Genomic DNA, 17,471 nt, shown 5'->3' on the forward strand with positions numbered 1-17,471 from the left:
TTGATAACACCAAAATATACACAAATTAGTGTTTTCAGCGCTGTCTTTTGGTTGCTTCAGGATAACTCCTTTGAGCAGCTGTGCATCAACTACACCAACGAGAAGCTGCAGCAGCTCTTCAACCACACCATGTTCATCCTGGAGCAGGAGGAGTACCAGAGGGAGGGCATCGAGTGGAACTTCATTGACTTTGGCCTCGACCTGCAGCCTTGCATTGAGCTCATCGAGAGACCAGTGAGTGGCCTTTACACAATAAACGCACAAAATCTAAGTTCTGCCTCATATCAAAGGTATTTTCTGATTTAGTATGATGTATCTTAATTAAAATGTTGTTTGAACTTAGTAATCACTGCAAATTCTCTATAGAACAACCCCCCTGGTATACTGGCCCTGCTGGATGAAGAGTGCTGGTTCCCCAAAGCCACAGATGTCTCCTTTGTGGAGAAACTCATGAACACACAAGGAAACCATATCAAATTCGCCAAGCCTAAACAGCTCAAAGACAAGACAGAGTTTTCTATCCTTCATTATGCTGGGAGAGTGAGTATGAATGGAAATGTATAATGTGATGTAAACACGATATTGTGCCCTAAATTGAGATCAAGCTTAAATAACAATGATGCCATTTGTAGGTGGACTATAATGCCACAGCATGGTTGACAAAGAATATGGATCCTCTGAATGACAATGTCACAGCGCTGCTCAACAACTCATCCAGCCAGTTTGTGCAAGAACTCTGGAAAGATGGTGAGATGTCTAATTTAGCTGGTTTTACTCAAATATAGCTCATCAACATTGGGTTACATTTATATTTCAGGATCATCTATGAGATCAATTTAATATAATTTCTATTTAAACTGTCTACCACAGTAGACATGTTAACATACTAAATTCATGAATCAAGGTTTTCAGTGCAGTGATACTAATAATGAATTTTGCGAGACATAAACTGCACTGCTTTGCATCTGGATTCTCTCTTTCTTCTACGAACAAAACACAGCCATCAGATGAATTTTAAAGATTTTATTCATAGGAAATTGAATTACCAAGCACCAGCCAACCAAACACACTAGATCCAGCTCAGTTTAAGTTGAACAAACACCTTTTTATCCCCAAATGCACATAAAGATGTGTTGTATGTTTCAGCGGACAGAGTGGTTGGTCTCGACACGATAGCTAAGATGTCGGACAGCTCCATGCCGAGCGCCTCGAAGACCAAAAAGGGAATGTTCCGTACAGTGGGACAGCTCTACAAGGAGTCTCTGGCCAAACTCATGACCACACTGCACAACACCCAGCCCAATTTCGTCAGATGCATCATCCCCAACCACGAGAAGAGGGTAAAGAAAAGTGCAGAGTCATTACCACTAATGTCTCGTATGGAAAAGTTCCTTTAATGGTGAAGTCTATCTGACACTGTTAGGAAAACCATCATTGTTTTAGGTGATAAAATGACTTATGTGACAGTTACAGTTATATTGTTTTTGAGTAGGACAACCCAGTGATGTAGAGATTAGAACTGTCATCTGTCAAGATATGATAGGAAAACCTATTCTCCTCAGGCAGGGAAGCTAGATGCTCACCTGGTCCTGGAACAGCTGAGATGTAACGGTGTGTTGGAGGGGATCAGGATCTGCCGACAAGGATTTCCCAACCGAATCGTCTTCCAGGAGTTCCGCCAGCGGTGAGTGGAATCTGATGCTTCACTAACCTCTTAAAGTGCAACTCCATGCATCAAATCAAGTTTTCAAATCTAGTTAATGATATTGCTGTAAAGCTTTCTCACCACTTACATACAGTAATTTCTGTCTCCTCACAGCTATGAGATCTTGGCTGCTAATGCTATTCCCAAAGGTTTCATGGATGGTAAACAAGCCTGCTGCCTCATGGTAAACACAGTCGCACAGATATCAAGTACCATAAGTACCCACTTATATATTCTTTCTCTTTGCGAGCCATTGGCACCTCATCTTTCTCACTGATCTCCTGTCCTGTGTAGATCAAACATCTGGACCTGGACCCCAACCTATACAGGATTGGACAGAGTAAGATCTTTTTCCGCACAGGAGTGTTGGCCCAGCTGGAGGAGGAGAGAGATCTGAAGATCACTGTGATCATCATCGCTTTCCAGGCCCAGGCTAGAGGCTTCCTGGCCAGAAAGTATGGATATACAAGCCTCCTCACACACACCCCTCTAATAAATTGTACCGTCTGTGATGTATTATATTGCTCAAAGGTTTGGTATATCTAATCTTTTAGACAGTATCTTGGCCCTTTTTTATTTAACCGTAGAGGAAGGGTTTCATAGTTTTTTGTTCTTGCTGTCTGTATCACTATAAATTACAATCAAGAGCACTTTGCATTAAATTGTATTAGTAGCGGTAAAAGCATAATATATTGCTTTTACTGCTGTATTTTTAAAGGGCATTTGCAAAGAGGCAACAGCAGCTCACAGCCATGAAAGTGATCCAGAGGAACTGTGCTGCCTACCTCAAACTCAGGAACTGGCAGTGGTGGAGGCTCTTCACAAAGGTTAGCTCTTTATTCATTAAACAATATCACAGTGCAACCTTGCAACCAATTGTAGTCACTCTTATTAGTTATTATGTAGTAATAAAATTAATTCTTCATGCAACTCTTACCTTGCGTTGACCCCATGTTAAAAATGTGCTGTTGCCCATTCTCCTGAACCACAGGTCAAGCCTCTGCTGCAAGTGACCCGCCAGGAGGAGGAGATGAGTCTGAAGGAGGAAGAGTTGCAGAAAGCCAAAGAAGTTGCTACAAAGTTTGAATCTGAGCTGAAGGAGATCACCTTGAAACACACATCGGTAACGAATGAAATCCACAAAAATGACACAGACACACTTTTGCTTTCACTGGATGTCAGAGCCATCTGAAACTGTGTCATAGTATCATTAATGTTTCTTTTGAGTAACTGTTTAATGAGCGTTGAATAAGAATAAGATTCTGGGTGTTGTCTAACAGCAATCTACTGATAATGAAGCTGAGCCAAATCTTTTCCTGTAACTGTGCTGCTCCAGATTTTGGAGGAGAGAAACGCACTGCAGGAGCAGCTTCAGGCAGAGACAGAGCTGTATGCCGAGGCCGAGGAGATGAGAGTTCGTCTGGCGGCAAAGAAGCAGGAGTTGGAGGAGATCCTTCATGAGATGGAGGCGAGGCTGGACGAAGAGGAAGAACGATCTCAGACGCTGCTGGTGGAGAAGAAGAAGATGCAACAGCAGATGCAGGTCTATTTGCTGTTGTTTTGTTGTTATTGTTGCTGTTCAGACTGCAGCAGAAACTGAGGTATGAGTCTTTTCATATAGGAATTGGAGGAACATTTGGAAGAGGAAGAGGATGCCCGTCAAAAGCTGCAGCTAGAGAAGGTTACCTGCGAGGGAAAGATCAAAAAGCTTGAGGATGACATCCTGGTAATGGAGGACCAGAACAACAAGTTGCTGAAGGTAAATACTGGAAAACAGCATTTAGGTCTTTAGGAGAGGCCTTACTATTGGTCAGTCACTGACTAAAAGACTTCCTGTGGCAAAAAATGAAAATTTATCAAATAGATGACCTACTTTGTGGTGTTTTGTAGGAGCGGAAGCTGTTGGAGGAGAGAGTTGCAGACTTCAGTGCCAATCTGGCTGAGGAGGAGGAGAAGTCAAAGAACCTCACCAAGCTCAAAAATAAACACGAGTCCATGATCTCTGAATTAGAAGGTAATCATCTTTTATGCATTGTTATGTATTAAACACCCTCACACATCATTACTGATGTCAGAATCGGAGCTGTACTCATACTCAAGAAACATAGATTCATACAAACTGTTACCCTTCTCCTGTATGAACAGTCCGCTTGAAGAAAGAAGAAAAGAGTCGCCAGGAGCTGGACAAGGCTAAGCGGAAGTTGGAGGCAGAGTCAAACGACCTACAAGAGCAGATAGCCGACCTGCAGGCTCAGATCGCTGACCTCAAAGCTCAGCTCGCCAAAAAGGAGGAGGAGTTACAGAACGCCTTGGCAAGGTAAAATCCTGAGTACCCATTTACAGATTTCAATACAAGTGACAACAAAGACAACAATTTTGAACTTTTTTTATAACCTCTATGATCACTAGTATCTTCCTCTGTGCTTTAATTTTTTCTTCTCAGGTTAGAAGATGAGACAGCCCAGAAGAACAATGCTCTGAAGAAGATCAGAGAGCTGGAGGGACACATCTCTGACCTGCAGGAGGACCTGGACTCTGAGCGGGCCGCCAGGAACAAGGCAGAGAAGATCAAACGGGACCTCGGGGAGGAGCTGGAGGCCCTCAAGTCTGAGCTAGAGGACACACTGGACACCACTGCTACTCAACAAGAACTTAGGTTAGCCATGTAACAGAATAATTTCTTTGTCATGCGATACAGGTGTAAAAGGTTGTTTGTTTAATAAACATCTGCATAATCCATCCATCTGTTCTGCAGAGCCAAACGTGAACAGGAGGTCACCCTGCTGAAGAGAGCCATCGAGGACGAGAACCGAACCCACGAGGCCCAGGTCCAGGAGATGAGACAGAAACACACCCAGGCTGTGGAGGAACTCACAGAGCAGCTGGAGCAGTCCAAACGAGTAGGCCTGCATTATTTCATACACTGTTTTAATGTTACTCATGTGCCAATTAGGTTGTTTATTTAGCTTGACAGTGTTTCTAAATGATATTGATTTACTTTCTCTCTTCTGCTCAGGTGAAGTCAAACCTGGAGAAGGCTAAACAAGCTCTGGAGAAGGAGACATCAGAATTAACCATGGAGGTGCGCTCACTGACCCAGGCCAAACAAGACGGGGAGCACAAGAGGAAGAAGCTGGAAGGTCAGGTGGCAGATCTGCAGTCACGCTTCAACGACAGCGAGAAGCAGAAGGCTGAGCTGGGAGAGCGCTGCTCCAAGATCACTGTAAATACTATAGTATTGTACACAGCAAGTAAAAATGGTGAAAAAAACACACACACAACACGTATGCTGAATATAAATGTCCTATATACCTCATCTTCATCTTCATACAGGTTGAACTTGAGAGTGTAACAAACCTACTGAATGAAGCAGAAGGAAAGAACATCAAACTGAGCAAAGATGTCAGCAGTTTAACCTCCCAACTGCAAGACACACAGGTAACTGGACTCTCAGGAGCTATATTATATTCCCCATATGGTTTACATGTAATATTTCCTGATAATGATAATTCAATACACAACATAATGCTTGCTGACAGGAAGTTGAACTAAAAGCATTGACCTTTGACCTGGTGTGTTGTTACAGGAGCTGCTGGCTGAGGAGACACGTCAGAAGCTGCAGTTCTCTACGAAGCTCCGGCAAGCAGAAGACGACAAGAACAGTTTGCAGGAACAGCTTGAGGAAGAGGCGGAGGCCAAGAGGAACGTGGAGAGACACGTGTCCACCCTCAACATCCAGGTCAGAGGTCAAACTAGGAGTCATGAATGAACAGATTATTTTGGCAAGTGAGAGGTTTTAAAACGTCACACTCGACCTTGGAACACGAACAATTGAATAGACGTATCAAATTTGCTGCTAAGCAACCTGAAAACAAAGGCGAGACTCCCCTTTTATTCAGTGAATAAACACAGTTTTGTTCTGCCTGCAGCTATCAGATGCAAAGAAGAAGCTAGATGAAATGTCAGGAAACATTGAGCTGCTTGAAGAAGGCAAGAAACGTCTGCAGAGAGATTTGGAGGCAGCAAACACCCAGTTTGAGGAGAAGGCTTCGGCGTACGACAAGCTGGAGAAGACCAAAAATCGTCTGCAGCAGGAGCTGGAGGACACGCTGATGGACCTGGACAACCAGAGACAGAACGTGTCAAACCTGGAGAAGAAACAGAAGAAGTTTGACCAGGTCAGATGTTAATACAAAGGTGACAATACAATTTTACTCAGATATCATAGATGTTATTGAACTTTAAGTTATGACTTTTCAGTTGCATGTTGGAACAGGTCTGTTTAACAGCCACACAAATCCATATATGTTGTTGCTGTTCTTTGTCCTCCAGATGCTGGCTGAGGAGAAGAGCATCTCCAGTAAATATGCAGATGAGAGAGACCGTGCTGAAGCTGAGGCCAGAGAGAAGGAGACCAAAGCTCTGTCCTTAGCGAGAGCTCTGGAAGAGGCTCAGGATGCCAGAGAGGAGCTAGAGAGAGCTAACAAGGCCCTGAGGATGGAGATGGAGGACCTTATCAGCTCCAAGGATGATGTGGGAAAAAATGTTAGTGCTGGAACATCCATCACAGAATGAGTCTGGATTGATCAGTGGATTTTTTTTGGCTCAAAGTCTGGGTATAATTTATTTTTGATAAATACAACATTCTAGTAAATTTCAAAATATACTGATGGCAGGTCCACGAGCTGGAGAAGTCCAAGCGAGGCCTGGAGGCCCAGGTGGAGGAGATGAAGACTCAGCTAGAGGAGCTGGAGGACGAGCTGCAGGCGGCCGAGGATGCCAAGCTGCGTCTAGAGGTCAACATGCAGGCCCTGAAGGCCCAGTTCGAGAGAGACCTCCAGGGACGGGATGAGATGGGAGAGGAGAAGAAGAGGCAGCTTGTCAAGCAGGTAAAGAGGCATAAAACTGTTAAACTGTCTTCCTACCAGAGTAATATGATCTGCACAATGTTGCACTGGCCTAAGCGATGATTATGATTGGTCGCAGGTTCGTGAGTTGGAGACCGAGCTGGAGGACGAACGTAAACAGAGGGCCCTGGCAGCAGCAGCCAAGAAGAAGCTGGAGACGGACATGAAAGATCTGGAGGGACAAATCGAGACAGCCAATAAGGGACGAGATGAGGCCATCAAGCAGCTCCGCAAGCTTCAGGTGAGAGTGAAGAGATGGAAAAAATGCAGAAACAGATTAAGTTCAATGGAGGGTTTTAGGTTTTTTGGATGCACATTCTCCCAAATCATTTCCTTCTATTTCTATACTTGTCCCTCATTGGAGGGTGGTACCTTAAATGATTATATTACCAGCTTCCACCTTACCTCATGTTCAAGTCCTCTGGTCAGAAATACATAGTTACTATGCAAGCCAGATATCAGTAGATATGGAAACACAATACTCACATCAAGCCTGAGTACAGTAAATAAACCTGCTAAATAAGTCACGTCTGATGCTGATCGTCTCAACTCTCCATGTTTCTCTCTGTCTCTGTTTCTCCTCCTCCCTCCAGGGCCAGATGAAGGACTTCCAGAGGGAGCTGGAAGATGCCCGTGCTGCCAGGGAGGAGGTGCTGACTACTGCAAAGGAGAGCGAGAAGAAGGCCAAGAGTCTGGAGGCTGAGCTCATGCAGCTGCAGGAGGTAACACATTTGATTCCTAACAAGGCAGAAAGTTGCTCGAGAGCAGAGGCTGGAAATAAAGAATTCTTCTCTAATCTGTTTCTAGGAACTGGCCGCGGCAGAGAGGGCGAGGAAGCAGGCAGAGGCTGAGAGAGACGAGCTGTCTGATGAGCTGGCCAGCAACTCCTCTGGAAAGTGGGTGGAGAGTCCACTCTGTTGGCTTTTGTCTGTGAAGTGGAGCATAGAAAACAAATATGATAACATTTGATTTTCTTCTGTGGCCCCTGTGTTCAGGTCAGCCTTGGCAGATGAGAAGCGCCGCCTGGAAGCCAAGATCTCCCAGCTGGAGGAGGAGCTGGAGGAGGAGCAGAGCAACATGGAGATCCTCAACGACAGGCTGAGGAAGAGCACGCAGCAGGTGACCAGAGGCTCATGAAGCCCATAGACCTTGTCCCTCTCTCCACTCCTGCCTTGCCAGTGTCACACTAACAGGCATGTATTCCCTCCACAGGTGGATCAGCTGAACAACGAGCTGCAGACAGAACGCAGCACCTCCCAGAAGAACGAGAGCGCTCGGCAGCAGATGGAGCGCCAGAACAAGGAGCTGAAGGCCAAGCTCCAGGAGATGGAGAACCAGGTCAAATCCAAGTTCAAGTCCTCCATCTCTGCCTTGGAGGCTAAGGTGGCACAGCTGGAGGAGCAGCTGGAGCAGGAGAACAGGTTGGGGACAAAAAAAACCACACATAGCATTATGTCTGATAATGTTGTTGGGGGGTGGCTTCAAGCCATCACATCTAAATCCATCTACAAGTAAAACAAGGAGATACAGACAAGTAACGTCTGTATCATTAAAACTGAACTCTGCTGTCTTTTCTCAGGGACAAGCAGGCTTCTGCAAAGAGTATACGCCAGAAAGACAAGAAGCTCAAGGACCTGATCATGCAGGTGGAAGACGAAAGAAAACAGGCAGAGCAGTACAAAGACCAGGTTAGATCACTTCACACACTCACACACAAACATGAGTCTCTATGATGTTTCCTGTCATAAGCAGGGGTTGGTAGGGTTGCCTAAGCCTGCATATTTACCCCGTCGCTCACCAGGCGGACAAGGCAAATACTCGCATGAAGCAGCTGAAGAGGCAACTAGAGGAGTCGGAGGAGGAGTCTCAGCGCGCCACAGCCGCCCGCAGGAAGCTGCAGCGGGAGCTGGATGAAGCCACCGAGGCAAACGACGCCATGAGCCGCGAGGTCAACTCACTCAAGAGCAAACTCAGGTAAGACAAAGGGCCAATGAATCGGTCTCTCCATGTCTATTTCCCTATCTTTCTTTATTCTTGGGGCCAGTGGAATGTTTTATGTGTCTTCTTCATACAAACTGTATGACCCTACACAGATCATTAAATACTCAGTACCCTGTGGATGTGAAATACATATTATAGACAAAAAGTAGGTCTTTTCACACAAAACAAATAAATTACACTTTGTCATCACATTTCACTGAACAACTCATTTACAGTCCTCTCTTCAGAGGATTGTAAACAAATATTTCATGTATTAAAGACTGTTACTTAGTTCAGTGGATTTAGCCTTACTGAGCACAAGCGAACAATCATGTCCATCTCTATTCCAGAGGCAACCCTGAACCCAAGGAGTAACACAGCAGGTACCTCTGCGCCTAAATGTTACCCCATCACCATCTCTATATTAACTTACCATAACTTCATTCACCCATGCACACTCTTAATGCTGTCATTTCTTTCATTGGGCCTAACTGAGAGAAATATGGCTCATCAGCTACCAGTAATTTAAAAAATATTCAGCACTAAGTCAAGCCGCTCCATTTGGTTTTCATAACAACCATTTCCTTTCGGCCATATTTTTCTCAGTGCTTGGTTTAATTGCCATAAACCAAACTCATTTTCCTGCGCCAGGAGTTAAATGAGTTAAAAAGATAACCAGCGTGCTTAACCTGTAACCAGAGCACAACCTGTTTATTCTGTTTCATCAGTCCTCTTTATAGTGTGCAACACCCGAGTGGTTTTCAAAAACAAACAAACCAAAAAAAAAAACATAAGCGCCTCAGAAACTGTCATATAACCACTCCTCTCACTGTGACGATGTGTTTGCATCTCTGCCTTGTGTGTGTGTGTGTGTGTCTGTGGCATTTTAGGCGTGGAAACGAGCCCTCCTTTAGTAGCGCACCTCGGCGTTTGGGCGGAGGCCGAAGGGTAGTCGAGGATGCCTCAGAGGAGGAGGCTGACTCCCAGGGTGACTTCAACGGGACAAAGTCTGCGGAGTAAGGGATGTCAAAATAACCAGATCATCTAAATTACCTTCCAGGGCGAGATCTGCCACTTAAAACAAAGAGTAACTTCAAAAAGCCTGTTATGCTATCTAGTTCCTCCATATCACTTCAAAATATATATTTTCTCCCATTTCCAGTAGTGTACTGACCTGTCTTTTTGTTTTAGAGCACCTTTTCTTGACACAAACCAATCAGAAGGACTCGGTACCAACTAGGTGGCTCTGCTGATGTGTGATTTGCTGTTCCTATTATTTTACACTGTTTTGTACTGCACTGAATGACTGATACTTTTCTTATGCAAGGTTTTGTACACAAAAATAGGTGCCTCTAATTACCACGCTAAGTTGCCAGCAAAACCTCGGGTCTCCACAACAAGTGACCTTAGAACAATAAGCAGAGACATAATGTAAATCTACAGATGTGTAACTATTATCAGCGACTGTCGTCCTGTTGCCTGTGACTGCTGTTGGTGTTTCAGAGCAGCACAGATTGGATATGCAGACAGATATTTCTAAACCCCGTCTGCTTCCAATCAGTGCTTCAGTTTGTACCCCAGTGAACAAATATTTAGCTGTTAAACATTTTCTAAAGTCACCAATTTATATTATTTGCACCGTTCTTTTGCCCTGATGTGTTTAGATAACTTTTAGTCCAGTAATAACAGAAGGTTTAGGGTTACTCCAACTATAAAAACATGAGCCCCATGTCAGTATTGGGCACTAAGCAGCACTCACATGTTAAATTTCAATATTTTCCCTTTGTCCAGATTTACTGTACATGTTTAAAATGCCCCTGATCACCCTAAACTAACTCATTCTCATTCTTCTAATGTTATACGTAACCAACTGATGTTTACATGACACCATTAGCATCTATTAATTGTTGAACCACCTGCACAAGAAATAAAGATATTTTAAAAAAGCTGATTTCCTCCTTTTAATGTTTCTGTCTTGGTCAGTAACTTCCTGAATCATCACAACAGAACATTATTTTTTCATCTGTTCAGTTCGATAGAAAAACAACTGTAACCAACAGGATAAAAGCTGGGTATAGTACCTCAGGCACATACAGTTTAAAGTCCAAATACAGAAGCAATTGCAGAGGTGCTGCATACAAACAAACACCCAGTACACAGTGGTCACAGATTACAATTACTCAGTACAGTTAGCTCATGTTAGTCTGAGGAAGATTAAACAGCAAAGGGGCAAGAACTGCATTTCTCATATGTATGAAGTTAATTCCTACACACAGGCTACAGTGCAGTATACAGTGATGACTGCTGTATAAATGTTAATTTAGATATGTACTGAAATGTTTGTTTAATGAGCTGCTGGATGGCAGTAGTGAGAACTCCACATTGACCAGAAACATTGTAAGGAAAAGCACAGATGTTGCATTAAAACTGCTACTCACTCTATTTCCCCATTCACAATATCTCTTACTAAAAGGCAGGAGATGGGTATTTGATATAGGCTCTATATACCTACACAAATATAGTATGAACTGTGCTTATCTCTCACCTGTTAAAATCTATTATTGCTTTGCATTTTTTCCCAGTTTGCCCACCATCTAACCCTCAATGGCAGACAGATCTCAAACCTATAGAATTCTTACTATACATTCAGTAGTGCACATTTGCCGATCTAAAATCTACAGTCAAATAAAATAATCATAGTAAAAGTTCTTGCTAACACCAATTCATAAATCTGCAGCATGACAAATCTTATCTCCGAGGCAGAAAACCTACACCTATTCCTCACGTGTATAAGCCTGGCATACCAGGAAATAACTAGTCTCTTAAAACAAGTCTGTGCAATGGCAGGAAAGAAGTGATAGAGATGACCTGGGCCAAACTGAATTTAACAATTTACTATGTGATATTGCTTAAACTAGCCTGTAGGACGTGACATTTCCTCATTTCCAGAAGCCTGGTAGCATGAGGAATAGGTCACCCATTACATTTATTCCAACTATTGCAGTAAAGCAAGGCCTATAAACTGAAGAGGTAATAACATTTATGAAGGCAGCGATGGCTAAAACAGTAACATGTGGCAGCAACTAATTCATACTTAACTCATTCACAACTAATTGTTTTTGTAACAGTGGAGTCAGAAGGTTCATAAAAGAAAAAAAAACTATTTTCATCATGTTAACCAGTCTAGCTTGTCCACACCAGTCACTGTGACTTACAAGTAACTGATACCATTCTTGATTAGAACTACATTATTCAAGCCCATAGTCTTTAATAAAAAATCCCACAGCCCATACTCTAAAGAATAAAGAACAAAAACAGACTTGTTAATAAAATTATTAACAACCTACCTAGTCATCTAATATTTTTTTTTTTTAATCAAAACCCATTACTCATATGTTTGATCATTTTTTTTCCATTTATCAGTGCTTTGGTTTGGACTTGTTCATAGAAATGATTTGATCCTTTTTTACTCCGGGTTTTTGGTCCCTATACCAGGGTCACTATCAGTGGCTGTTAATAATATAACTGGCTCTAATTTGGGTCCCTACTTCAGTGAATCAATGGGCAAGTGCAAAAACCACCCTCAAAGAGTTTTGTGGGAGCAGTAATGCTCCAAAAGCCCAGTTGTGCTTGATCCATCACAGAAAGAAAATCAGTTGACACAGATTTTTTTCAGATACTTCCCACCACAGCCTCAAAGATACAGCAGGTTCCTGCATTCCTCGATTTTATACAAACTGCTTCCTATGATAGATATGGGGTGATACTAGCCTGAGGCAGCAGAAGTCCATGCGCTGATAATGTGGGGCATGGAGCGAGGAGAGCGACTTTCTCACTCAAACAGTTCAGCAGGGCACGTGGCTAACAAGGGAAGACAGCTCAGTTCAAAATCCCATTCCTGTAGTTTATTAAGGAGGGGAGGGAGGGAAGGGGGGGGGGGTGAGGTCATTGAAGGAGGAAGGTGTCTCCTCTTCTTTTTGTCTCATAGCAGGATCTTGACGCCTCCCTGTGGAGACTGAGCACCCTGGGGGACCCCTCTTGGAGGAGCTGGTCCAAACTCTAACCGCTTCACTAAACTGCAAAACAAGATGAACATATTTATTATTCCCAATATTTGTTGACCCATACAGTCCTATAAAAATGAATACACAAAATGCATATTTTGTCACAAAATCTAAAGATGCAGAGCGATTGAACAATTGGATTTGCTTCACACAGATCATCTATATAGTTAGATGTAAACATGCCTTAAATTACATATTAATTCAAAGATCTTTCACCGTGGGTCTTGTTCTCATGTGTCCATTCTTACTATGGGTCATGTTAATATTACATTGATCACCTCCAGTGTGAAGGTTTGGGAAACAATGACTCCAGTTGAAAAATAATGGAATTTTCCTTTAATCACTGCACATGCACATCTTGCAAGAGGCTCACACCTACAGTTAGTCTGAGGAATAAAGCCAACACAGTGAGTTCTACCTTTAAGAAAAACATAACAATTCAGCATTGCTGCATGGCACTAGCATCAGTGTCAGAACTGAACCTACATAAAAGACAAAACATTATTGATCTTGAAGCTACAGCATCACAGTTTATGATCAAACACACACACTTGTTCCTATGGTTAAGTACAAAATACAAGTTGTACACCCCTTAACAAGAAAAACTTATTATATAACTCATTATTCACTAATAATTACTGATAAACCAACACAAACATAAGTTTTTCCAGTGGTTACACTTTGGACCTTACTGCTTTCTTACTGCTCACCTGTCATACTGAGGAGGGGGGCTCATGCCGGTAGTTTGGACCTCAGGACCTGCTTCTAAACCCGTAGGACTACCAGGACCAACTGGAAGTGCCGGTCTGCTAACAGGCGTGTCGTACACAAAGTCTCGACAGGATGCCAACTTGGACTCCAGATTCTGGCAAGGATTTTAAAATGATATTATCAGTCATTTCATACATGCAAAACCCAAACCTGTAATCATACTATTCAATGAAGACACAGTTCTCTGAGGATATAATCACTTGGTGCTATGGTAGTATAATTATGAAATCTCTTACTCCAACTTTTCTCAGCAGCTCTCCTACAATGTTCAGTGCAGATATTCTCGCAGACGTAGTGAGGGGAGTCCCTGTTCAGACCATCACCTGCAATAAAATCAGTGTAAGCAGGTTAACACACAGTATGCTAATACAAAGTCACTATATTTATTTATCAAAGTAGTTATTACTGTATTAAACGTTTTGATACTCACCTCGTCGGATGCTCGAAGCAGGGGGCGTGGCAAATGAGCTCAGAGGTTTGGAGGGTGTAACAGGGAACGATGGGTTTCCAGCCAAGGGGCACGGCAGATCTGCTCGATCCGTGTCTTTGCCCAGGCTGCTGGATGGACGTCTTTCCTTCTGACGTACAGCCAGCTCCTGGCGAAGATCTGCCACAAACAGAAAGACAGATACAACTGCGAGTCAGCTTTTCATTAAAGGGGTTATGTAATCATTTTAGTTTGAATCAGAAAGTGAAGTTGGCATGCTAACCAGCTAGCCTTGGCCTGTCCTTTCTCATAATACCACATTGAGTCACTGTGGTATCCAGTCTGCCCTCAGTCCAACATCAGAGGATGAAGAAGTAGCAACTCAGAGTAGGCTATAAACCTGTGCTGCAGCCATCTTCTCTCTGCGACATTCCTCCACTCCTTCCTCAAGCTCAGCTACTGATGTTGTGGCTTTGGCTGCTCTCCCTCACCTTCCTTGACTTCTACTCCCTCCACTGCTACATCTTCCCTGTCTCTGACTGGACAGACTGGATGTAAAATTTTTGCTGTCAATCTAACAATAACCAAAGAAAACATCCTACCAGTTACTGCAAGGTAATCCTGTGTGAAAAGCATGTATCACCAATCCAAGTGGGTATGGCAACATGTCAACAAGCTGAAGTTAGATTTAATCAAGTCACCATTAGCTCAACATGAAGGTGGGGGTTGAGCAGCAACCCTCTTATATGCACCATGAATGACAGGCACACAGAAAAGGAAAATAAAAACTTGACAGTGCAGCTGCCCACTGGGCCTGATGGCAGACCAACTATGGCACAAGGGAAGGAAGGGAGGAGGGACCAATTAGTGCACTTCCTTGTTCCATACACTTGAGCACACCACCAAGTCTACAACCAACAGCCAGTTGATTGCTGACATGTACATTCTGCACTTGCACAAGAGAGATTCTCTAGTTTACATTTATCATCTAAAAGCCATCAAGAAAAGACAAACCAATGATCTGATTCTCCTTGAATGCTAAAAATACCAATTGAAAATGTTGCTAATAAAAAGATTCCCACTGATAATGATATGATAAGATTGGCTTTCTTTTCCTGTGCCTTTGCATTGTCAAGGCACAGGCAGCATTAGATGTTAGGTAAAATGATAAGCAATGGTCAGTCACAGACCCTTACTACCAGCCCAGCTGCACCTCACGGCAAACTGCTGGATTTGTAGGGAAGCAGCTAATACTGACAATAAAACTAAATAGGATGTTTGCTGTGATGGACTACTGCACTTTAGTAAGTAGCTAACTAGTGTTTTCATTCCATAGTGAAATTACTGGAAAACACAATTCAAAATTGTCTATCAGACATATATTAAATGTGCTACAATGTGTAAAACACTGCTACAGTCCTTTAACTTTCAAATACATATACTACAATACAACTGCACACTGGGTCATGTACAGGATAAACAGGGAGGGTAGACAGTACATAAATAGGCACTAAGGATTTGTTGAATTAATGTTGCTATCAAAATTCACTGAGTGGGGCATATGTGCCAGTTTGTAAAGAAATCAGCAGTTCTTGTAAACCTGAGAAGATACAGTGAGTGCACATTTGTGTATATACCTCTGGCTTCATCCTTGAGCCTCTGAACAGACTCAAGCAGGTTCTCCTTCTCATCCAGCTCGCTTTCAAGAAAGGCATTCCTCTCAATGACCTGGTTCATCCGCTGCTCAAAGTCCTCCAGGGACATGATTGTAGCCCTGGAACAAACAGAGAGGACAGGCAAATAAAAGTTAACAATGGCTTAGGCGTAGCATGCTGCGATCCAACTGTCTGTGTGTATGTGCACCACAATCAGTGTTAGCCAGTTAGTCGTTTGACATTTCAGGCAATTTGTGTGATAGTGAGATTATTTAGACATTGACCTTTTGGTCCTCTCCAGATCATCATTGGACTGCTCGAGCTCTCTGATGTATTTCTGCAGGTGATCTCTAACTGCTCTTGTTCCAGCCAGATCTTCCTCCAAGGCTGAGATGTGCCTCAAAGCGTCAGAGTGCTGCACCTCAAATTTTTCCTGGAAACAGCATGCATACATCAAATTAACTGACATTTACAATGCTAGTTTTGCTGTGTCATGGCAGATTATTGACCAGTTCAGCTGCCAGCTGATTTAATCGTGAAGATGTGTGTAGTTTTTAAAATGAGCTGGGGCAAAAATCCCATAGAGTGTCCTTTCTCTGCCTCCTTGTCCCCAACAACCTTTGAGCATGCAAAGAGTTTTTTAGCGCAATCCTGCATTCGCTTCTTCCATTTGTGTTCTCCTCCCCAATAGACCACTGAACAAAAATAGCAGTCAGCTGATTTATAGCTAGGCAGCAATTTTCCTAGTGGCAATGGCAATGATATGCTGTATTTTGGTTGGCTGGAAGCTGTCTGTGAGTGTGGGTGTGTCTGTCTGTTTGCTTCTCTGTCTGAGAGAAGGTACAGCAACGTCTTTATCAGCCATCACTAACTGGAGCACCAGAGCACTGCCCAGCTCTATAGGGGCTACAGCCTATTTATAATCAAGGTGCTCTACCTTTATGTTTTCCAGTTCCATGCGAAGTCGGTTGTTGTCCAAAAGCAGCTCTTTGTTTCGACCTTCACACTGCTTCAGCTCTGTTTCCAGTTCTGCTTCATAGTCTCGACTCATCTGCTGAAATTCCTGCAGCTCCTCCTGAGCCTCTTCAGCCCTGAAGACAAAATAATATTTAACTCACGAATGTTTGCATGCATATTACATGCAAATAGCTTTAACAGATCAATATTGTTATTCAGGGTAGCTGGTTAACGAGTAGTGTGTGCCATACCTTTGCTGATGTCTCTCTGCCTGCTCCTTCCAGAAGCCCAGCTCCTCTTCTAGAGATGCAAACTTGTGTGATGTTGGCTCTACCATGTCTGCCTTTAAGTCAGGACGACGGGGGTGGGATACTTAACTACAAAACTGATCATATTAGAGCTTTTAATGCAGTCCTTCTATGACATAGGATCATGTGCATCCTTACAATACACACCACCAAACTATTACCGTTAGCGAATGCTAACTAGGTTAGCAAATGTAAGTCACCACCGCCAAGCAATTTGTCACCGAATACTAAGGCTGAGAAAGTGATAACAACATAAATGTGGGTTGTGTTTATTTCTAGCGAATAATAAAATGTTAAGACGGGAAACGAAAGCGTTGCTACTTTTTAAAGCAAACAGCGGTGTTGGAAACTGCACATACCTTAGCTAAGTTTTTTAGCTAAGCTAATGTAGCTAGCTAAGCGACTTAGCTAGAATGTATTACCTCTAAATGATGACAGACAGAAACCAAGCTGACTCACCTGCATACAGGGGGGGCGATTAAAACATGCTATTGTTAATGGAATGAATTTCGAGGTAAGGACCAATTTTCCGGATTGAGCAACAAACGTATTGTGACTTGCACAAACTAATCTCTCATTACGTTACGCCAGTGCTCAATTCAACAACCAAATACAAACGAAGCTTCGGTTCTCGGACGCCATTGGACAACAGCGATGACGTTACCCAAAGATTATCCAATCATATTATTCAACGACC

General features: G+C 43.0%; 2 protein-coding genes across 2 annotated transcripts in view; one reads left to right on the top strand and one right to left on the bottom strand.

Annotated features, from left to right (window-relative positions):
* The window catches only part of myh11a (myosin, heavy chain 11a, smooth muscle), a 28,421-nt gene extending 18,411 nt beyond the window's left edge, over window positions 1–10,010 (top strand). The window contains 29 exon segments of the mRNA XM_018664651.2: window positions 61–234; window positions 367–540; window positions 633–747; window positions 1,147–1,340; window positions 1,563–1,684; window positions 1,820–1,889; window positions 2,000–2,160; window positions 2,424–2,532; window positions 2,697–2,828; window positions 3,042–3,248; window positions 3,327–3,464; window positions 3,596–3,719; window positions 3,851–4,022; window positions 4,149–4,361; window positions 4,461–4,605; window positions 4,722–4,928; window positions 5,039–5,143; window positions 5,292–5,444; window positions 5,635–5,883; window positions 6,038–6,250; window positions 6,382–6,594; window positions 6,692–6,853; window positions 7,206–7,334; window positions 7,420–7,508; window positions 7,608–7,731; window positions 7,825–8,033; window positions 8,192–8,300; window positions 8,414–8,586; window positions 9,483–10,010. Coding sequence (XP_018520167.1) covers window positions 61–234; window positions 367–540; window positions 633–747; window positions 1,147–1,340; window positions 1,563–1,684; window positions 1,820–1,889; window positions 2,000–2,160; window positions 2,424–2,532; window positions 2,697–2,828; window positions 3,042–3,248; window positions 3,327–3,464; window positions 3,596–3,719; window positions 3,851–4,022; window positions 4,149–4,361; window positions 4,461–4,605; window positions 4,722–4,928; window positions 5,039–5,143; window positions 5,292–5,444; window positions 5,635–5,883; window positions 6,038–6,250; window positions 6,382–6,594; window positions 6,692–6,853; window positions 7,206–7,334; window positions 7,420–7,508; window positions 7,608–7,731; window positions 7,825–8,033; window positions 8,192–8,300; window positions 8,414–8,586; window positions 9,483–9,612 — 4,515 coding nt within the window. The 3' untranslated portion in view covers window positions 9,613–10,010.
* Window positions 10,011–10,539: 529 nt separating this feature from the next.
* LOC108875627 (nuclear distribution protein nudE homolog 1) lies at window positions 10,540–17,398 on the bottom strand. Its single transcript, XM_018664652.2, is given in 10 exon segments — window positions 10,540–12,668; window positions 13,367–13,521; window positions 13,664–13,738; window positions 13,740–13,750; window positions 13,858–14,034; window positions 15,492–15,628; window positions 15,794–15,942; window positions 16,447–16,600; window positions 16,718–16,809; window positions 17,234–17,398. Coding segments are annotated over 10 exon segments (1,050 nt in total). The 5' UTR covers window positions 17,240–17,398; the 3' UTR covers window positions 10,540–12,574.
* Window positions 17,399–17,471: the final 73 nt, after the last annotated feature.

Source organism: Lates calcarifer, linkage group LG5, assembly GCF_001640805.2.
Source record: "Lates calcarifer isolate ASB-BC8 linkage group LG5, TLL_Latcal_v3, whole genome shotgun sequence".
In the NCBI taxonomy this organism is placed as follows: domain Eukaryota; kingdom Metazoa; phylum Chordata; class Actinopteri; family Centropomidae; genus Lates; species Lates calcarifer.